General features: G+C 39.4%; 1 protein-coding gene across 4 annotated transcripts in view; it reads left to right on the forward strand.

Annotated features, from left to right (window-relative positions):
- Nucleotides 1-23,298, forward strand: part of vti1a (vesicle transport through interaction with t-SNAREs 1A) — a 160,590-nt gene that overhangs the window by 96,045 nt on the left and 41,247 nt on the right. For 2 of the 4 annotated variants that reach the window (XM_017696042.2, XM_037544009.1), the window contains one exon: nt 1,084-1,156. In XM_017696042.2, the coding sequence (XP_017551531.1) occupies nt 1,084-1,149 (66 nt within the window). In that variant the 3' untranslated portion in view covers nt 1,150-1,156. The remainder of the gene's footprint in view (nt 1-1,083; nt 1,157-23,298) is intronic. The other 2 variants (XM_017696040.2, XM_017696041.2) reach the window with 1 other exon arrangement.

The raw sequence follows: 23,298 nt of genomic DNA on the forward strand, positions 1-23,298 counted from the left end.
CCCTGTCCCTACTTCTTTGGAATGTGTTGCAGGCATTAAATTCAAAATGAGTGAATATTTGCAAAAAAACAAAAAAACAAAACAACAATAAAGTTTATCCGCTTGAACATAAAACATCTTGTCTTTGTAGTGTATTCAGTTGTGTAGTGTGTAGGTTGAAAAGGATTTGCAAATTGTTGTTATCATCGTCCCAACTTCATTGGAATTGGGGTTATAGTTAAGAACTTTTATATGTGTCCTCAGTTTTGGGCAGATGTTATTCAGAGAGAGAGAGAGAGAGAGAGAGAGAGAGAGAGAGAGAGAGAGAGAGAGAGAGAGAGAGAGAGAGAGAGAGAGAGAGAGAGAGAGAGAGAGAGAGAGAGAGAGAGAGAGAGAGAGAGAGAGAGAGAGAGAGAGATTTGGGAAAAGCTAGAGCAACTCTCATGGGATGGATCCATCGTTGAGAGATACATCAGGCGGCTCTTAGGCTGCTGCTGGTGCCAGAACCCAAACCCGCCCAAAACCACATCTGTCCCTGAGCCTGGCCACCAACACACACACAGTGCAGCACAGTGCAGCCTGCTTTCCAGAGAGTGACAGTAAAGCAGAGAGGCACCCTGCTGAGCATGGGGAGAGAAAAGGCCTTTAGCAGGGAGGGCCTCCTGCAGCACATATCTGACTACAACCAGAATTCACTGACTTCTCTTCCAGAGCAACGTCAGCATTCCTAAATACACACATACGCTCTCATACTCATGTCTCGAGAGAAATGGCTGTCTCGCTCCCATCTCCCCCAGAGAGTCACATGAAGTACTGAGAGAATAAAAAAAAACATCTTTTGACAGCGAGCGGGGGGAAAAAATGAAACAGCAAAATGAAAAAGACTTTGCAACTCAATGTAAGGAAGATGCTTCAGCATCTATTAATATGCCAAGCACAAGTTATAATCAGTCTTTTGTGCTGTAATTCTTCTACTTTCCAAACATGATCCTTCTGTCTTTCTGCCTTTCTTTGCAGCCCGTGCATGTGATTACAATGTGATGTGATGCGATGCCTCATACATGAACTGCTTTTCTTTTTCTTTTTTTTTTTACCTCTTTCTAGCTGAGAGAGACGGATGCTAACCTGGGCAAAAGCTCGCGTATCCTGACTGGCATGCTGAGAAGGTAAGAGGAAGGTAGGGACCCTGTTTCTGCTGCTCCTCTGTAGATGTCTGAAATACTGCTCATGTACAAACTAGTGCATAAGCACACCACTCACACACCACACACACACACACCAGGTGAAACAGCATGAATGTGTGGAAAGAAATGCAGTTTAAGGTCAAATAAAACAGCACTCGGGTGCAGGTGATTTTTAAGTTTTGTCCAGAATCTGTTAACTATAAACATCACACTTGTTTCTTAAAGAGCGCATATCATGGAAAAATATTGTGGGGAAAACGGAGCACAGAGAGAATAAAAGAGAATAAAAGATTTTGATGTACTACATAAACATTGTTAAAGTTTCAGTACAAACTATTCGCTTCATATATACCAGTCCATACAGTCCATATATGAAAACCAAGTTACAAAACAGTGCAATAACAGTTTAAATCAAGTTTAGAATTGCTTGTTTAGCAGTTTAGCCCTGCCCATTCATTCTGAACTTATAAGGAGTGTTTCAGATCCGGACTGCTTCTTGAATGGAGCACAGTGCAGGGCAGCCAATCACAACTGAGCTCAATTACATATATAATTTCTAAAGGCACAGTAACAAAAAACAATTCTAAAAAAAAAATAAAAAATTCTGAGGGATAGACAGAGGCTGGAAAATAGTCAGGTGAAAATGAAATATGAGTGACTTTGGTGCATAAAACCACAAACTTTATAGACAGAACTTGAGGAAAAATAAAAATAGTAGAAAAAACATAGAATATGTGCCATTTAAAAGTACATATCCATTAAGAACATAGTAATTCTAAATGGCACATATGCCATTTAAAAGTATTATTATGTACTTTTAAAAGTAGATGTACTGCATGTGTACTATATTACTGATTACCAGACAACAATTTACCTGTACTTAGAAAAGAACAGAAAATCTGTTGACTTGAAATAACATTGGTAAAAGAAGCCAGTGGGAATGTTTTATCATCTGCCCCTTGTCTCCTGCCATTAACATGTTCTCACATGTCTTGGAAAACTTGAACATTTTGAGGTGGACCTGGAAAATTAGGAAATTCATAAAAAATGATTGGTCCTGGGGAGGGTGTGGTGTAAGGTGGGGGTTACTTTATAGACTTTATAGGTCACTGCAGTGTCAGTCTGGATAAATGTATTAATTTTACTTATTAATTAATTTTAATAATTACTGAGATGCCAAATTGTTCTTATATTGTTTTCATACAGACCTTTAAAACTGAACTAGTGTACTCTGTGATAGGCCACAGGTAGTACTTACCTACTCACAACTGTTTAAGTTGATCACATTTATTATCCACACTTGTTAGCTTTCACAATCATGTTTACATCACAACAAATGAAATGTGAATTGTGTTTTTTCAGATGGACTAATGTCCATAAATGTAAATAAAAGATCACAAAAATGCTTTTATTGAGGCACTCCTTGAGTCTTATGACAAACAGCAGAAGTTCTAACTAATGAATGGTGCTTTAGAGGGCAGCGGTTAGTAATTTTTTAGTTTGTTTATTTGAGGTCAAGCTGTGTTTTTTACAGAGCCCTGGAGGGGACAGAGGTTAAAAAAATAATTAATTCGAGCAAACATTTTGCAGTTTCTTTAGTTCTTTACTTTCCAATTTGTTTTCTTGATTTCTTTTAATAGTTTTCAGGTTTTATTTTTTAAAGGAATGCATGTTTTTTTGTTGTTGTTTTTGTTTTTTTTTGTGCAAAATCAATGTAGTAAATACAGGTGATGTTATTTGTCCAGTGCAGGAGTAATTAACAGCTCCCTGACATTGTCTGACGGGTTTTGATGTGGCAGACTGATTGATTTGGTGCGTTATGAGGAAACTGCAGTTCCTCTTTACAGAAAACGGCCCTCAGATTCATCAGTGCAGTTGCAGTTTGGTGGTGAAGGAAGACAACAAGCTACAACCACAATCTTCACTGAACTGCACTTTCTAATGATCATATTTAACAGAGACACAGACGCAGCGCGGCCACTTAGTCCTGTTTCTGCTCCCGCGACAAGCTGCGGTGTTAGAGATCATTACAGGAAGAAATCAGCGTCGACGATTCAACAAACTTATTTTTTAACTCACACAGATTTAACACACACAGAAACAATGGCAAGAGAGTTTAATAGATCTGTGGACTAGATATAGATATATTAATGTGAGGCTGTTGAAACGCTGATCATTTCTTCTTGTAATTGTATGATGGTCTCTAACACCGGCATTTGAACGGGAGCAGAAACACTGTGGTCTGTTGGCTGTGAAGAGGAGCTGCAGTTTCCTCATAGCCCCCAAAATCAAAATCAGACCTGCTGAGTGTCTCTGTTCATTATCTCATCAATATAACACATTGAAACCTGCCAGACAGTCAGGGAGCTGTTATCAAAATACAAACAATGTGCATTCAGTTAAAAATAAAAAGTGACCACAGTTAAAACGAGAGAATGAATTAGAAAAATTGTGATCACAAATAAAAGAAAAACGTACCCACGAAGTGAAGAAAACATGCACTCAATTAAAAGAAAGCAAGGGAAGGATTTAACGAAATTGTGACCACGAATGAGAGAAAATATGCGTACGAACTGTAAGATATTCGCTCAAATCCTTTTAAAAAATTTTTTATTAATTAAAAAAAAAAAAACTCCATCCCATCCGGGGCTCCCTAGTTTTTGCCATTAGTGTGGAGTTACTAAACACTGACAGCTAGGAAGCAGTATGGCTTTGCAGGTTTTTTACCTGTTTTGTCCAGTTGTTTAGAGATGTGTTGTTGACATTAATGCTATGGATAGATATAAATCTTATTATTTATTGTTTATTGTTACTTTTGGGAGTTAACTGGGACCTTGAGTACACCATTTCATTCCACCTGTGCCACGTGTGATGCGAATGACAATAAAGCCTTATCGTATGTTATCTAAATCTAATTCTAGTTTGACATTTTCATAAGAAACCACTGTCATGAATGGATGCTGTGGAAGATGTCCTGGAACATCCTGGAAAAATCCAGACAAATGATTTCCTAAAAAGTATAAGAACGATGTTGAAGTGTATTTTGAGTCAACGGTTTTTTGGTTCTGTTCCAAGTGGAAATGCTTCAAGATTTCAGTAGACTGAGATGTGGTTGAAGACCACTGGACGATTCCTTTAATGTCTCGGTCTGACTCTGTGAAGTGTCCACTTTTAAAGACTATTCAAACTACACATTAAGGTTAAAGAGAAATTTTCAGCTAATCAAGGCAATGTAGACATTCTCTCCTTCTTTTTTCCTTCACTTATAAACGTAGACAGACAGCTATATGCTATATTCTCCATCTCTTTCTTTATCTCTCTCTCTCTCACGCTCTCTTTCACGCTCTGTCTCTCTCTCCCCACACACACACACACACACACAAACACGCTCACACAGAATTTACTTTAACGTCTGTCACATCTCCATTTTATAAAGTGCCTTTGCGCCTTTCCCTGAACCATGACGACAAGGGTTTGTTTCTTTTTTTCTTTTTTGATTAAGAGTAATATGTAAATGACACCAGCTAAATTTAAAATCCCGGGGCCAGGAAGGAAGTGCCAATTGAAATAGATGCTTCAGTGGCTGTAGACAATCAGGACAGGGTGTGGAGAGAGAGGGAGAGAGAGGGAGAGAGAGGGAGAGAGAGGGAGAGAGAGGGAGAGAGAGGGAGAGAGAGGGAGAGAGAGAGGGAGGGAGGTTGTCGGGGACGTAGACTGTAACCAATATTTCTGCATATGTCTCCATTTTGTCAAGTCTCATTAGAGGGGCCGCGGCTGCCTGGTGTCACAGGAGCTGTCCAGAAATCATTCATCATCCCCCCCACCCACCCTACCCAACTCTCTCCCCACCCTCCAACACCCCTCCCCTGCCTCCCTCCATCGCCGCCCCGCCGCTAAGTAAATAACACGCACTTATTTCAATATTATCATATTAATGTTAAAGTTCAGCTGTCACCTAATGGGAAGACTTAATCAGACGTAGCATTTAAGAAATGTAGTCGGTGCAGCGCGCCTGCCAGCTCGGGGCCCTGCTCAAATCAGGATTTATGAGCTTTTTCACCGCCCGCCGCCATGCCCGTGCCTTTCTGCCTTTCTGCATGACGGCCCTGCACTCCTCCCTTCCTATCCCAGCCTGGCTGCTGAGACCCCCCCATGCTTTTGAAAGTAGGCAAATAAAGCCAATCTCCAACATTAAAACCGCTTGGCATCTCAAAGTCATCTGAAACCAGAGAAGGATGAGAAACAAAACACAAACACTTTTTTTCTTCTCTACACTGCTGTGCTTCTTATCTTTTTCTATATCCATTTCCACCTGCCTTCTTTTAATGGCACATTTCTTAAGCGTCTGGACATTTGATTAATAATTTTTTTGTTGTATTTGTTCACCAAATTTGTCACTTGCCTTGTAACTTGTATAGTGTGTTCTATAGATTGGTGTAATTCAGAGGAGCAGCATTTAAAGGTGGTATTTTGTTGTGGATTTTATGTGAAAATGAGTTAGCAGTGAGTTAGCAGGCGAGCCAAAGTCTAGCACTACTGCAAACTTAAAGGAACACTCCAGTATTTTTCAGCCTAATGTTTGCATATGTAGTGTATGGTCAGTTACCTTGGGCAATAACTTTGATGTTTCTCAGTAAAGCCTTGTAAAAACCTTAACTTGAAAAACACTTAAATTGAGTTTACATTTGTGATTTGGTTCGCTTGGACCAGAACAAAGCAGTCGATTGTACTTTTTTGCATTTTAGTCCTGGGTCTCTTTACATTCACACTGAATTAAGTCATATTCAAGCTGGATTATTTTTTACCAGAGAAAGTCCAGTATGTAATCTATGCCTGATTTGACTGACTGATTGTATATGGGATAAAATATCTCTGTAATTTCGCCCAATTACCCAAGAGAGCGATCAAAGCGCTATCACGTGGATGTTCATGATGATGCACAGATGCCATGCTTCTGAGCTGTTAAGTGTCATTTACTCTGGCATTATTACATAGCAAATGTTGCAATTTTGTAATGGGTTAAAATCATAAATCTCTTCAGTAATCACTCATATTGCATCTCCCCATTTAAAACTAATACAGCTCAAATAGGACTATAACTGGCATTGAACTAAAAAATGTAAGCAAAAGTCATATGGACAAAGATCACAGTCGATTCAGCAGATTTTTTTTTAATATACATTTAGCGACAGTATCTGGGATGGTATTCAAATTATGTCTATAATATCTGAATCATGCTGCACTGTGGCTTAACTAAGCTTCTAGTTAGGTATGTATGTATTGTGATATTCAGTAAGAATAAAACTATGTCCAAAGCATCAGAGATTTGTCTGTTGCAGGAAGAAAAGAAGGTCTTCATAGAGAAAATGACTGTTGATTTTATCTATATAGACATCTTTACTCCATATTGTGGTCATGTTTAAGATGAACTGCACCAGAGTTCATTTGGAAATTGACCCAGATTCACCTTCTCAGACGGTTTCATTCTGCTTATTTAGTGTGCATGAGGGTTCGAATGGCAGTGTGCTCATATGTTCCAGTGAGCTGCACTAACAAAGGAATTACACGCCGTTATAATAGACGACAGTTGACAGGTGAGCCCATCACCTGTATTGGTCATATGCTACAGATGTGGCGTGTAGAGGCAAGGTTGAACAAAATAAACTGAAATATTTAGCACAGATGTTCTGAAGAGCCTTCACCAACCCCCCAACCCACCCACACACACACACACACACACACACACACACACACACACACACACACACACTCATTCACACTCAGTTTGTGTTTGTCATGGTGAGTTGAGAGAGGCACTGCTGTGTGCTGAGGAAAGGCGCATTAACGTGCTGTGATAAATATTGTTGTAAGTTGGAGACAGAGAGGGCCGCTCAGCTCCACATGTTTATGGCAGTGAAGAGCAGTGTGTGGGAGAGCAGCACCCCAACCCTCACGCTACTCTTTTTATAGCTCACTAAAGGGCCATTAGTGTACTGCATACATGCATGAATTCCTCCACGGGGTTAAAGGTAGTCAAGAGGTTGTGACATGTGTTGTGCGTTCAGCCACATGCGCCTGTTGTCTTTACCCGTCTCATAAGATCAGAATCCTCAGTTTAGAACACAGAGCTATCAAACATAGAATCTGTATCCCAAAAGGCTTAAAGGTTTAATACAGGCACAACCCAAATACTCTGCCACTAATAGAGTGGCCCCCAATCAAAGTCAGCCATGCCAGCAGGGGGAAAAAGCAGAGCTCCTTTTTTGCTCTTCTTCCTTTTCCTCCCCTCTCTCTCTCACTTCCGATCACACGGCTGGCTGTATTGGGCTATGGAAGATACCCCCCTGCTTACTGTAAATTATTCATTTGAGCATCAGAACTCCTGAGGGTTTTAATTATATTGTCATGGTCATAGTCATCTCATTAACTTTTAATGCTAATGCCTGCTTAAAGAAATCATAATATCATTAAAGAATAATCATATCAATTAAAACATTTGCCTTGATGGTTGATTGTTTAATGCCCATGTGCTTGATTCAATCAAGGCCTCAAAAGCTGTCAGACTAGGCTGGAGGAGGCAGTGCTGTTTGTGTGACTTTGCACAGGACAAAGTAATTGATGACTGTACAATCAAGAAGGAAGGGGTAAAATACACTCTGGACCCAGATTAAGCCTTGGACATGATTACACTGCCTTGGAATACATTACACTGGCAGTGGGGATTCTCTACTGAAAGCATTGATAGTGTGGTTCTCAGCTTGATTGACTTCCAGAAAATGTCCCTGTGAGTTTGAAGAAGTTTGGCAGCTTACTTACTTTAAGGTAGCTTCTGAGGGCACATCATTCCTCTAAATATGGATAGGAATTTTAACCTTCACTATCCGAAATGTCCCATTTTTCAACCAGAAATTACCACATAAGGTTCTTTGCTTCCCTAAAGATCCATGTTTGTAAAAGAGATTGTAAGTGTGAAGAACCATTTAAAGATTTAAAGAACCTTCACATGAGTTCTTCACATGTGTTGTCCGAGGTTTTAAATGTAAAGTTGATATGGGAAAAAAGGTGATTAATCTTGGAGATGAAAGGTTTATTTAGGTGAAATGAAAGGTTTAATAAAATACATTGTTGGCTAAATCTATTTCTCAAAGCTATCATGAAACAATGTCTCAGGCATCAGGCAAGTTATGCATAACCATTTCACGTAATAGCTTGCTGAGATGTAGGTTTTAGAGGCATTCAATTCTTGAGACGTCTGTCTCCCTTACTGTGATTCATTGTGATCTGGTATGTTTGTCTAGAGTGAGTCATTTCATGTTAAACCACTGTAAATGACTTTGTGTACATCTTAATGAGTTCATTATAAGTAAGTTTTGAGCAATCAGTGGAATTCCTCTCTAACTCTGTGTTGTCTTTTTGTGCTTCATTTGAATACCTGATTGATGCTTATCCTAGGTTTGTAACTATGAGATTGAGGAACTGACATGTGGCCACATATGGCTCAATACAGTTTAAAGAGTTAAGTAAACAAATTCCAAGATCAATTTGGATATCTGTATATTTGAATTACCACACCCACCCTAGTTCTGACCAATCCTCTGTGTCTGGTATGCCTGTTGAGCTCCTCTTGTCACCACATAGAGATTCTACCTGTCTTTTTTCATCATATGGTTTCATCCATGAAATTTTGCAAAATATATAAAATGGCAGCAGTGTTGAATGTGTGTCCAGGCTGATGGTTGAGGGAAAGAGAGAGAGGTAGTGCAGTGGCAGCAACAGCGGGCTCAGTGCCCAGCTCCCAGCCTCTGCTCTGACCGGCGGGGGATCCAGCCAGGCCAGGCCAGCCTGATACCGCATGCAGGTGGTCGAGTCCGTCGCCAGCCAGATCAAAAAGTCAAACCCCTGGGTGGACCTCCCTTTGAAATGGGAATGGGGCAGAGATATCAGACAGAAAACATAAGCAAGCCCCGCACCGCAAAAGAGCTCCATATTCATGCTCTGGCTTACAGCAGCCAGGCCACAGTCTTCAGAGAAAGCCTACAGTTGAACTGGACACTGATTAAGAGATCAGCCCCTGTGCGTGTCTGAGTATGTCTCAGTGTGTCTTAGTGTATGTCTGTGTGTGTCTCTGTGTGTATCTGTGTGGATGTGCTTAGTGCCCTTGTCATTGTCATCAGTTAAAAGATATATATTTTCTACACAGTAATAACTGATGTAATGTGTGTATATTATATACAATAATAACTTAAAGGTCTTTTTAGGCATGTTATCCAATATGACAAGTATTCTGATAAGTTTTTAAATGGTAACCAGGAATCATTGAATTATTAAATAACATACTGCAGTTATCTGTTATAGTATATTATAGTATTAATTCATTATTATAGTACTATATTATAGTATTAAAATCATGTAAACCTTTGTTTATCTTCATGGCACTTAATTATGTCTAATGTCGTTTTTGTGATCTTTTTAAACATTTATTTTCTGTTAGTAAACAGCACTTTATCACAATATTACAGAACTGAAGCAAATAAAACCCCCTTTCCCTGCCTTTCCCACCAGTCCACCCATCACCTCTGTTTCTATATTACATTGCTCATTGTATTAAATAAGTTATTAATGAGTAGAATGAGATGATAAAAATGAAGGAAAAAATGTCTCGATTACACAAAAAATAACAGCTTCCCAGCTTTATACAAAATATTTGTAAGCTGTGAAAGTGTATTGCACTAATGTATTAGAATCATGTATTTATCAGCTACCAAATAGACGGGGATAGTAAGGCTCTATTCATCAAAACTGATATATTTTGCTACAATATGTCACAGTAAGATTTTCTCAGTATGTCATGGATTTCATTAGCACTTAAAGAGCACTGACTCAACTACATATTACAATACTAAGAAGACATAATTCACTTTGTTTCAGTGTGTTTAGTGCAGCACAGATCTATATTCCTAGGCTTTGGTAGTATTTTGTAAATACCATCAGCCCAAAAATGTACTGAACATACTCTACGTATGTATGACCCTGGTTTATTTGAATAGTGGGGCTGCTAACTGTGAAAATACAACCAAAAAAAGTTGACAAAATGGATTAAATAATGATGAGCTACTGTTAGAAAAGTTTTATAGTTAGATTTGCCACATTTGCCAGGTTTGCTTTAGATGTATTACACCGCTGTTTTGTTGTCCTCTCAAAAAGTGATTCCCCCGTATCGCTATTTGTTTCTACATGCTTCTTTTTTTTAGTAGGCCTGTCTAGCAGAGCCATGCATGCTGTTCAAAAGCATTCCTCAACTTCAGTGATAAACCCTCCCTTTTAAAATGGTATTGTTGTTTATTAATTAAATGAAATGAACATGTTTTGTAGCTTTGGGCAATAATTGTTTGTTGGTTAATGGACACCGTTATGTTAAGAAAATGTCTTGAAGTGTTGTGAAGTTGTTTTTGTCATAACACCCACCTCTACTACCACATTGGATAGGTATTATCCATTGGTTCCAAACTTTTGAATGGTGTTTCCAAACTTTTGAGCAGCATAATGCTTCATAAATATTTTGTAAATATTTAGTTGACATTCAGTGAACCATTGTGAGACTAAGCGCAGATAATTCTGCTGCCCATCTATTCCATCATCAGTGCTCTGACCAGTGAGTGATGGTGAAGCTGATGAGTGTGATGCTGCTGTCAGTAGTGAGTATGATTGTCACTCTGCTCTGTTCTGATTTCTCTCACCTTTTGTTATGTGAATAATGCGAGCTGGGCTGTGATAACAGAGCTGGGTGGGGGTGGTGGGGGTTTAGAGGAGATGGGCCTGTTTGAAAACTCGAGTGTGGCTGTGTTCTCGTGTTTGCCAGTCCCATTAAACAGACATTTGCAAACAATGTCAGGAGGAAGGAGATCAAAGAGTGCACCCCAGAAAAGCGTGGGCTGTGGGGGAGCTCTGATGTCCTGAAGTCTCCAAATTTAGACTTCCACACTATTGGCTTGCACTCTTTCTCCCAGCCTGGAATATTAACTATCTGATATGTAGGTCATATAATTAATGGGATTCAGGAGCAGCAGTGGGCTTTGCGTGGGGATGCAAATAGAGGGAGTCTTGGGGGCCCTCTTGAAGTCTTGTTGTGAAGTCGAACAAAAAGATTTGATATTATTTTTAATTGGAGCTGAAAGATATAACAAATTATAGTTCAGCATGTGTTTTTTTCCCCCTCCACTCTTTCTCTCTTTTTATTCTTTTATTTATTTGGTTTCTCCCTCTTTCTGAGAAGCAAGGGGAAAAGCCTCGTTAGCATGCCGGAGCCAAGGGAGCGAGGAGTCTGGCCGGGTGGAGGAGTGATGGGGGCAAGGCTTTACGTCTCCCACGTGCGCGCGCACACACACACACACACACACACACACACACACACACACATCTTTCCTTTCTAAAATCCTTTTAGAAGTGAAATCTGTTCTGAAACTGCAGTGATTATCACATTGCGTATAGGCTGAATTATATTATTCAAAAAGGTGATTCCAGATGTTTTAGCTGTGACTGCAAACTTGGAAACAGTGTTGTTTATCTTCTATCCATATAAAGTATACAGTCAAACGGAGAGGTTTGGGCACAAATAACATGTTTTGTTGTTGTTTTAAGTACATATATGTACACATCCTCTACAAAGAACTGCACCTTTTAATGCACAGATACCGTTTTTTTGCTGAATTTAATATATTGGGTTAAAATAAGGCACAAAACTTGGCCTGTGTGAAGGTTATCGCTAATTTAGTGGTTTTTTTATTTCCAACATGTTAAATTCAACTAGTAAAAAGAAATTTGCAGAAAAATGTCATATTTAAACCTATAGAGAATCAACAAAACATGTCAGTTGACTGGGGGGTGTTCAGACTTTTGCTGAATTCTGTAAATCGATATGTAGTTTCCAAACGCTCTTACATAATACCTGAATTGTCTTTATTGATACGTCATCCATCAGCATAGGAAATGAAGTTTGTTTGATGGTGTTCTTCTCTTTTTGATGCACTCCTTGTCTGAAATAAAACACTGAACCTTAATAATGTAGAGGTGTTGCAAAGCAGTACAAATGCTGCCACAAACATAATGAAAAAAACACAAAAAAGGAATTGGTAATTAAATATTATTGATTAAAATATAACAGTAATAGCAGTTACTTTCTGCCCACTTCTCATGGTACAGGCCTATATTCCCTTTACAACTGCTTTAATGGATAATTCTCATAAACGCAAGTAAAAGCAAATTAAATGTTTTATTTGATTTACTCATACACATGATTTTAAATCAGGCAAGACTGGTGGAATGATATACTTTATGTTGTGGCTTACTCACTCTGTTGGCAGTTCTTAAGCAAGTGTGAACATGCTTAAAGTATGGCTCCAGCACAGGCCTTAAATTCTTTTTTTAGGCCTTGAACTCTCTTTAACTTGAAATCTCTCCCTTTACCATTATGAAACAGCTGAGGTCAGATTTCAAAATGGTCTGGAGCCGTTGTTTTGCTGTTTGTTTACATGAATATGGGATGACGTCAAGAGTTGTGTTCTTCAGCCTCACTGAACTCATACAAGTAAGGGGTCCAGCAAGCCAGAGAGCAGAGTTTGGATTCCTTTCCATTGGCGGCTGTCTCCAGGGCTCCAGACTGCCCCCGTTGGATCTCCCTTTCCCAGCATTCCTCTGATCTCGTCTATGTGCGGCTGAGGGGAGCTCCATGTTCTACATTTGTACTCTCCCCCATCTCCATCTCTACGTTTATTCAGCATGGCTGATAGCCTTTTGACTTCGTTTTCCTCTGAGGCTTCTTGTCACATGTTCCTTTGCTCTTTGTGACCTTTTTATGAGCTTAAAATACAGGCTTGGCGGATGATTCAGAGCAACACGAATCACGACTCTGTCCTGATGGCTTTGTTACAGAAGCGATTTTCGGGGTGTGTGTGTGTGTGTGTGTGTGTGTGTGTGTGTGTGTGTGTGCACGCAAAAGTCAGTGACCACTCTTCAGTTTCTGGTCAAAATGGCTATTAAGTGCAATGCTGTATATTATATTTATAGAGTCATGTGAATAATTATGTAATTTCTATAAAAATATGTAATTCTTTATTAAGAAATATTGACATGTCAGTATTTTATCTTCTTCCAAACAATACATGTAGATAAATGTGACTTGACAACAAAATAAAAGAAGATGCCAGTTCCTACTTAGGAAAAAATTAGGACACCAGTGCCTTCAAATAGCTGGTATTTCCCCCTTTGGCTGAAATAACATCAATTAGTTTCCTATAACCATGTACCAGTCTCTGACATCGACTGGGAGAGAGTTAAAAATCACCCACAGCATCAAAATAGGATTAAGATCTGGACATTGACTTGGCCATTCCAGAATTCTCCATGTCTTTTGAGTCATTCCTTGGTAGGTTTACTGGAATGTTTTGGGTCATTGTCATGTTGGATGGTCCAGCCTACCTTTAGTTTCAGTTTTTTGTCAGATGGTCTCACATTTTTCTTCAGCACCCTCTGACACAAAAATGAATAAATAGTGGATTCTGTGGTGGATTGTATGGAGAGCTTGCTAGGCCCTGCTGCAGTAAAGCAGCCCCAAACCCTGACGTTTCCACCACCAACCCAAAGTTGGTATTTGTGCTGAAACGCAGTGTTTGGTTTACGCCAAATGTCTTCTGTTACTGTGTCGAAATAAAACAACTTTGGATTAATCTGTCCAAAGTGTATTGTTCCATAAGTCCTGGCCTTTGTTTCAGGGTTCTCTGGCAAACTTTAGTCTTGGCCTTGATATTTTTTTGCATGTACTTTGACATCAACTGTGGTAAGAGCTACCTGTAGGTCCCATCCCATGATGACATTTTAGGATTGTTGGAGACTTCTCTTTGCATTGTATGGTCTGCCTGACCTGGCCATGTAGCTGTTGATTTAAATATTCTCTACTGGCAAATTATTTTATGGAGAGTAGAATAGCTGGTTTCTAGTTGTTTTTAAAACATATTGTTAAATTCACTTGCCAGACTCATATGTATGTGCATGAGGCCTCAGAGAGCTCACCATGGTGATACCTGTTACTTCAACCACAAACCAAACTAAATAAGGTTTAAAAATGACAGCCTCCTCCAAAATCCTCTCTAAAATATTTTAATTATTTGCAACTCATGTTGTGCACCTGATAATAATTTTAGGCATTTTAAGTAGTAAAAAAAGATTTCCTAGGTTATGTGTTTTTCAGGAGATATTCCTGCTGAGATTAGATGTAGGAATAATCCACTTGTATATGAAAGTAGAATGTCAAAGGAAAATAAGTGAAAAAACAGACTCCAAAACTGCTCAAAAATGATTTAAAGATACAGAGAAAATAGGAGCCCTAGCTGTGCAAGGCCTGGTAGACCACCAAAACTGTCACTATCAGATAAAAGGCACTTAAAGCTTTCATCTTCAAGAGAGAAAATCATGCCCCACTCTTGCTTCAGCTCTGAAAAAATCCACAGGTGTTTCTGTTCATTCTTCCACTGTAAGAAGACAACTCAACACTATGAATCTGAAAGGATGCGCAGCTGACAAGAAGCCAAAAAAGAAGAAAATTTACAAATCGGACAAAGAGGCCATTTGTCTCAGAACAATGGACTGTCCACTCCAGAATCCAGATTTTAGCATCACTGAATATATTTAAGACAACTTGAAAAGCAGAAAACGCAACCAACATGTAAGACTGAACTTCAGAGGTGTGGATAAATATCCCTGCAGCTTTCTTTGGAAAAACTGAAAGCAAGTTAAAGAAAAATGGAAGCTACTGCAAAGACAAAGAACACTAAATGCTTAAAATGTTAATATTGTTTTTAGATGTTGAAGCATCTGCTGAATGTGTGCTTAATGGCTGTTTTGACTGGAAGTTAAATAAATGAAAGATGGTCTCTGACACTTTCACAGTACTATATGAACAGGTGCATCTCCAGTTTCTTGTATGCTCCAAGCTGCCCAGACTTTTTAGACTCTGGAGTGTTTAGTGCTCTTTTGGAATGCGGCGCGTCAGGTTTATTTTAGACAGCAGAAATGCAGAGCATCTAGTGTGTCACAACATTTCATTCAGAGCGTCTGGAGCAGACACACACCACTAATCAGCTGTCTCCAAAGCAGTCAGTGCACTCCTGAACTCTGACCTTTGCCAGACCCCACTATTTTTGCTCATAAGGACCTTCTGTATAGACAAGATCATGAGTGAAAGTATCATTAGCTTTTCGATGTATGATACATATTTAGCATTTAGTCAGCTACTGGACCACACAGGTGTTATGAGCAGCTTTTCTTGTGTGCTGTTCTGATGCTAGTCAGTCAGATGTTGGATAATAAGACTGGATGGCCCCATATAGTGTGTGGATATTAGAGTGTCTATATGTGTATATGAGATCTGTACAGTTTCATGAGTTTCTGAGGGTGTGTGTATGTGTGTGGCAGGCTGCTGGGCTGTTGACAGGCCTCTGGATGAGCCCCTGTGGCACACACGCCTCAGCCTCATTACCTGCTGCTGAGAGCCACACAGATAATGGTGACACCTAAACCGTGTGTGTCTTTCCCACTCCTATTAGTGTGTGCTGAGCGCCCGCTTTGGAGAAAGGCTTATGCGCGCACACACACACACACGCATACACACACACAAGTGCACACACAAGTGCGCACACAAACAAGCCTGTGCTTCAGAGGAAGCCAGCTCCTGACAGGGGAAAAGTGCTGCGCTTGTAGATTAGGAATGCAGTGGTCTGAAGGAAAAAGGCGAAACTCTACACTCCCATATCTCTCCCTTACTCCATTGCCCTTAGTAATATTTATCCTTCCGCCTCCATTTCACTTCTGCGTAAAAGCAAATTTTATGATTAAAATGGCTGCAGATGCCTTAAATCTGGTCCATCTGCTGCCTATAATGATGCCTTTTATTTCCAATTTGTAAAATTTTAACTATTTCAGTGTGGTATCAAGGTCACTTATGAACTCTAGTGGTTGCCATTTTTCCTGTTTTGTTAGAGGCCTGGCACAGCCAATCCCAAATCAGTCTGTTTAGTACATAAGTGGGAGGCATATACTGAAAATGATTGGCCAAAATTGATCAAATGTGGCATTAAATCACATAAAATATGGGAAAAAAAGGCCTAAAATTAAAGGTTGAAAAAATGATTAAATAGGCTTGCAGGGAAGTATCAAGTCTAACATTTAACAGATAATTGTGATTGTTATGAAAATGCAAAATAATGATTAAAAATGCTGTGTTCCCTCTGTTTAATCAGCACCAATGTGTTCAAACTATTTGAGGAGTAACTGATCAACAGAGTAGGCTGTGTAGAACTGTTTCCCATTGATGTCCCATGAGACATCAAACAAACAAGTTTATAATCATTGGTCATGCCAAGTATCAAAACTCTCAAGAACTTCTCCGTTACAGGTTTGAGACCACTTGAAAACATGACACCCTGCTAGATATGCAGAATACAGGCAAAATAACAGAAATACGGAATGCCTCTGCTAGCACACAAATGTCAATTGAAGCCACAGTTTTTGAAGTGATGAATAAATTTTCAAAGGTGATTCCAAAGTGCTAAGAATAAGTAAAAGTATGACTCTGTTGTCAACGATGTTGGATTTCATGCACACTTACACACTATAGTACTGCACCTGCATACTGCAGTAATTTTATGTGAACTGTTATTATTTATTGTTAGCTTTTTCTGTTTCTGGTTTTGGTTTTTGGCCCAGCATTTCCTGTATTTCTGCGTTGCTACTAATTAGAACTCAACAGACTCAAGTCATTTTTAGTGCAAACTAACTCTGATTTTGACCTTAGAATCGAACCTGAAAATACAGTTAACCCTTATCAGTTTGTTGACTTTGCCAGTTAATACAACTAGGTCTTTCTTATATAGAAAAAAGATCAAGTGTCCGGTTTGGTCTTTGTCTCGTCATGTCTCTCTCACTTTTTCCAGTGTTTTAACTCAACAGGGTCACTCAGCATGTGACATTGAGGTGGCAGTGCAGTCGTCCTCGCCTGCTCCGTCCCGGTGAAGGTGCTTCTCGACAGGACGTTAGCAGCGCTGCTTTGAGATCACTTGCTGCCTCCTTCTTGAAGTGGCTGCTATGTCACTCCAAGGGCAGCATGGTGTTTGATCTGGAGTCGGGCAGCTGTCGCCACACAGAGCCCTGTGATTCACCAGCAGGAGGAAAGAGAGAGAGAAAGAAAGAGAAACATGCACCTTAAAAAAAAAAAAAAAAAAAAAACTTCCCCCCAACTTTTGATTGACAGCGGAGAAGGATCTTGTCATGACGGGTGTGGATGTGGCCTTCTGTAGTGTCTCCTGTTCTTATGGCACAGGAGCAAAGCAGAGACTGAGCAAAAGCATGACCTAAATCAATTCCTGGAGATGAGTGTAGCTCTCTCACACACAAATACACGCAAATATTGATGGAAATAGAGAAATACAGTGATCACATTTGCTGTCTGGTGTAGTGAAAATAAAAAAAAAATGGATCAGATGAAGTCAGTAGTGAGTTATGCCTTTGTCAAAATTGAAAGTCAACCTGGCAACAAATAATTCCGGCAAGCTGAAAGAGAATTCATAGTCCATGGGCTTAAAGGGCCAGATATGCAGACAGGACAATTCTCTTTTTCGCTGAATTTATTTGTTCCATTTACAGGTGAATTCCTGTTTCTCCTGCAGACTTTTTTTTTTTTTAAATATAAAAGTAGAAAGCTGTTGAAAGCTCTGTGTGTGTGCGTGTCTTTATGTGCTGTATGATAACTCATTCAGAGCAGGCCTATTCAGACTGGGGGTGAGCTCGGGCATCCGTCAAGACGGGAAATAATGAGGCAACGGCATGGAGCATCTCTCCCCTCGCCCGGCCTCTCTCTCTCTCTCGCTCACTCTCTCTCTCGCTCACTCTCTCTCGCTCACTCTCCTTCCACCCATTAACAAGCCATTTAAATAGATAATAGGAACTTCTTCTGGAAATTTTGAAGCAATTAGAACCTATCACACTGTTCTTCCCTGCCTGTCAGTAATTTCAGCGTGTCATTGTATGCCGCTTGGCCTGGGCTGCGTGGCACTGTGCGGCTGCCTGAGGAATGCATAGCCATCGCAGGCCTGTATCTGGAGAAACAGGAAAAGAAAAAGAGGGAGAGGCTATTCTTTTCCTATTAATGCTACCAAGGCCTGCCAGTCTGCTATCTCTCTCCCTCCCCACTGCGTTGTTGTGTTTTGTGTGATGCTGCAACGTCCTGCGTTGTCTCGCTTGGTCCTAGGCTCTGGCTGCACTTTGGAGGATACTGTGAGTCACACCATTGTTCAGAGTCTTGCTACAGTACATTGAAATCTTATATATTGTAGTGTGCCAGTATGATGCACTGCAAAACACGCATGAGCGTGCATAGCTGTACATGATGTGTAGCTTAAACATCATAATGCAGAATGAATAAGTGGGAACCTCAGTGCACATGTACTGAACTGTGACAGTTTGTGCTGCTTATCCAGTTTTTCTATCGAATTGAAGGGTGTATGTGTGTCCCACAACTCTTCTGGAGAGCTTTACACTAGGTGTTGGAATCCTGCTGTGAAGATTTGCTTGCATCCATCTTTAGAGAGGTCAGTTACTGATCTTGAAGGTATTGGATGGAGATCCATCACTCCAGAGAACACACTTCTATGCTCCACAGCCTAATGCTGGGGGGGATTTATAGCCATCCTGCTGAAGGTTGGCATTAGACGTAGTGACTTTAGGCTCATGTGTGGCTGCTTCAGAGCATCCCATTTATTGGCAGTGCTTTCCTGATTTCAGTATGCACTCCATATTATTTAGTTTTTTAATTAGCTGGAGTAGATTTACACCTGTGTAGAATTGTTGGTGGGAAAACCTCATTTTACTCTTTGTCACTGAACTTGCATTGTCCTGAGCTTACTGATGCTTCCACTATTTTACTGCACCTTTTAAACGTTATATCCACAAGTGTAGGTCAGGCAGGCAGTTCTGTGTGCAGTATGCATGATTAGTTACAGACTAAATTAATTCATTAATTTCAGAGTACTGTGCAAAGGTCAGAGACCATCTTTGATTTAATTATCTGTCAAAACAGCCAGTAAGTGTGACTCATTTTTATATGTCAGAACAAAAACAGAAAACATATATTTAACAGAAAATGACTAACTTCATCATATTATTCTCTCTCGTTGTCTTTAGTGTAACTTTTATTCTTTTTGTGAATTTTGCTTTCAGTTTTTCAAAGAATGTGACATTTCTCAAAGTCAAATCTTAAAAGTACTTTCTACTTCTTACAATCCAAGTAATACCAAACACATTCAGTGATGTTGAGATCTGGACTCTGGGGTGGTCAGCTCATTGTTTTGAGATCACCAGCAGGTTCCTTTTCTTCTTTTTTAGAATTGAGTTGTCTTCTCAAAGTGAAGTCAGTGGAAGTTTGATTTTTCTCCTCTCTCTAAGATTAATGTTGTAAGTATTGTTTATCTCCATGGTGACAGTTTTGGTGGTCTCCCAGGTCTTGCACAGCCATTAAGATTCCCATTATCTTGGCAGCTTTAAATCTGTTTAGGTTTTTCCAACTCCATTTTTGGATACTTTGTTCCACTTATTGTTTGTTTGTTTTTTGTTTTTTTTACTTTTCCTTGTGTAAGTGGATAATCTATGTAATCGGAAATATATCCTGAAAATTGGTAAATCATGGGTGGTCCCCAGCTTCTGCCCAGTACTGTAGACTGCAGGTGCATATTGTGTCCATATCAAGGACATTTTGCACTGCATATACACATGTAGATTCATCTAGTCCTGAGTGTGGAGAATTTCCATTGTTCTTGGAGAAACATGCTCCCTCAGCTTACTCTTGTTGAAGTCTCATGGATCTGTTCTTGGATGGTTGTACTTGCCTGAAATATTTACAAGAGATGAAAACTTTTTTTTTTATCTTTTCACTCTATAGATCATTGTTGCTGCTCTTCTTAAGAGTCTCTCCATAAAACTAGAAGAATTGCTTGTGTATGTGCATGCGTGTATGTGTTTGTGTGTGGATTTGACGTGATGAGTCTCTTGTACTGTCAGTGGAATGAAAGACCCCCTTTATCACAACAGAAGGACAATGAAAGCTGAAGAAAAAGCTGGAAAACTGGAGAGTTGAGCAGCATGGCACTGAGGGGCCAGGGCTATTCTCCTTTAGGGCTGGGGGTGCTATGGACCTTAGAGTAGCTCTATTAAATGACTTCTTGGATGAAGCAGATAACCTTGAGAGTTGTGAACAAACAGTGCCAGTGTTTTGCACTGTGGAGTAGCCAGGACATTCACAAAGCTTCTGCCACTCACCCGTTCTCTCCCATACTGTGCTGCAAGGTTTCCACAGTGAACCTCCAGAGAGGGAAGGGCAGAATGTTCCAGCAGGTTTTAGTCATCCATCAGATAGATGAACCCCTACAATTCTTCAAACATTTCTACTGTTTTTGGGAAGTACTGCCAAAAATGATGAGTTGAAAACTGACTGAGCTGAATTGGATTGAGTTAAAGGGTGCACTAATTAAGAACTTTACAGACGATTGCAGTGTCTGCCATTGTTTTTAATGATTGAAGATGAACATCTTGCAAGCCTTTTCCATTTGGTCAATGCACTCGAGGCATATGTAAAGAACAGACTCTACAGGCACATTTATCAGATTCTGAAGAATTAAAGAAGAGCTGTGTCTTTGTGAGATTTGTCAAAAGCCACTACAGAGACTTGTATAGGTACATTTAAAAACATTGATTAGTTACTGGCTTTTAATATGTAAAAATGCATTAGAAGTGCTTTGTGTTGCATCTGTCTGAAGATGCCAGTTCAATTGCATCTAAGATTTGCAATGTTATAATCAATTAATATATTTAATAAAGCATTTTTGGACATTCTCTGGCTATTCTTAATCAGACAGATCCAAAAGGTTTGATTTATTGTGTCTATTGTCTGTATTCCTGCTTAGGATAATGCTATATTGTCTGTATTGTTGAAAACCATAAAAATGTTAGTCTAACCCCACCCCCTCACCCAATGAGAAAATAAAACATCTTTTTATTTCATTTTTTCTATTCATAAATAACATAAAATCCTTTTCCTTTTAGATGTTGCACTTAGAAAACATGTTTAACTTATTTTTCAAGTAATTCTACATTATATGAAAATAATCAGATGCCGTAATTAGATTTTGCATTTAATAATTTTCTGCAGAATCATAATGGAACAGAAAAAGAGATTTGCCTCACTGTTTTCCACAGATTTGAAAAAGCCTTAATGAAAATCAAACATATCACAATTTGACAGAGGAATAACCAGCAAACGTTTCAGCAATTTGCTTACATTTTGCTGTAAAACCTGTCTGGAGACTTTTTCGATATAGAGTGTAGCACCTCTTTGTTCTGACAGTAAATCACTCTAAGTGGTTTTTGACCCTACTTGGCACGGTCAGCGCTGTTTCTGAAGGTGATAAATGTGCAGTCAGAATGACAAACTCACCGTGGGTTTATCCACCTTTAGCTTCGTGTATGTGTGCAATGCATTGGCAGATGTGGTTGCTGTAGGAGCAAAGAATAAAACATTCTTAAGTTGTAGTGAAGTGAATACACTGTTTAAAATGATTATTTAAGGGTTATTTAGTAAAGAAGATGGATTTATAAAGAAACATGAACATTCGTTGAACCCTTTGCATGGTTAAATGTTTTTCTTCATAATGTGCTGTATAATAATCTATAATTTTATATAGAACTTTTTTGAAGAAGATTCTACATAGCACCCAAGCGTTCTTCGACTTTTTCCAAAAGGTTCTATATGTAACCATCTGCAGCATGTTCTAAATCAATCTGAAGATCTTTTTCATCATGAAAAGAACCCTTTAATTATGCAAATGGTTCTCGGAGTGTTCGTGCTTCATTATAGAGCAATTTCTTTACCAAACCCATGAAAAACCATGTTTTTAAGACTGTAATGGGATTTTTAAAAGTAGTTTTGGACCTTTTTTATTAGTACTGAAATGTATCATGCATGGGGTACGTGGAGTTTTCAAATGATGCAAAAAAGAGGAAAAACAACAAAAAGGGAGGTACAAGGTTTTTCGATGACAGCGACAATGTGCTTCATAGGTGAATTTTACGCTGCCCTGTCTGGTCATTAAGGGTGCAAATCCCACTTAAATAGTTCACTTTTAAAATGATTTGGTGTTTTAACGTAAGGCAGATGAGCAACTTACTTTTTTGGGACAAAACAACACAATGTGTGATCGTTTTTGTTCTTGGCCAGACTCAGTTTGGACCCTAGTGACGGAGTTACTTCCATGTGGTATGCTCTGGTCCTGAGTTAGTCTGCTTTATGTTTCTTCTAAGGTTTTACATTTTGTTTTAGCACAGAACGAATGGTGTCATACAGATAGGGTTGTTCTCTTACTGGTCCTCAAGGACCCCCATATGATCCAGATTTTTGCTCCAGCCTAACCTGTAACACTTATGGATGAAGCTATAATGTGGACTTTCTTGAGGACCAGTTTGAGAACCACTGGTATAGATTTGCATGTGTGAATATGTTTGGTAGGGTGGAATGGCAAAAAATAGCATCACAGTACTTTTCACAATATTGTGCTGATTTAAGGTTTGATCAATGAAATGGATACAGTGCAGCAATCATACAATTTCAAAGACAACATCAAAAATGAATTACATTTTTTCCCCCCTATACATACCAGGTGGCACAAAGTCCCAGTTAAACAGGCTTAATTGTGTTCTCTTTTAAATTAGACATATTACTGTCCTGATAATGAACACAACATACTTAGAAAAGCTTATTGTAATGTTATGTTATTGGGGCAGTCGTGGGCTGGAGGTTAGGGGTCCAGCCTCGTGACTGGAAGGTCGCCGGTTCGATCCCCAGAGCCGACAGCACATGACTGAGGTGTCCTTGAGCAAGACACCTAACCCCCAACTGCTCCCCGGGCGCTGCGGATAGGGCTGCCCACCGCTCCGGTGTGCTCACTGCCCCCTAGTGTGTATGTGTTGTTTCACTGCCCAAATGGGTTAAATGCGGAGGTGAAATTTCCCCGTTGTGGGACTAATAAGGGTCTCTTAATCT

This window comes from Pygocentrus nattereri, chromosome 13 (assembly GCF_015220715.1).
Source record: "Pygocentrus nattereri isolate fPygNat1 chromosome 13, fPygNat1.pri, whole genome shotgun sequence".
NCBI classification, from domain to species: domain Eukaryota; kingdom Metazoa; phylum Chordata; class Actinopteri; order Characiformes; family Serrasalmidae; genus Pygocentrus; species Pygocentrus nattereri.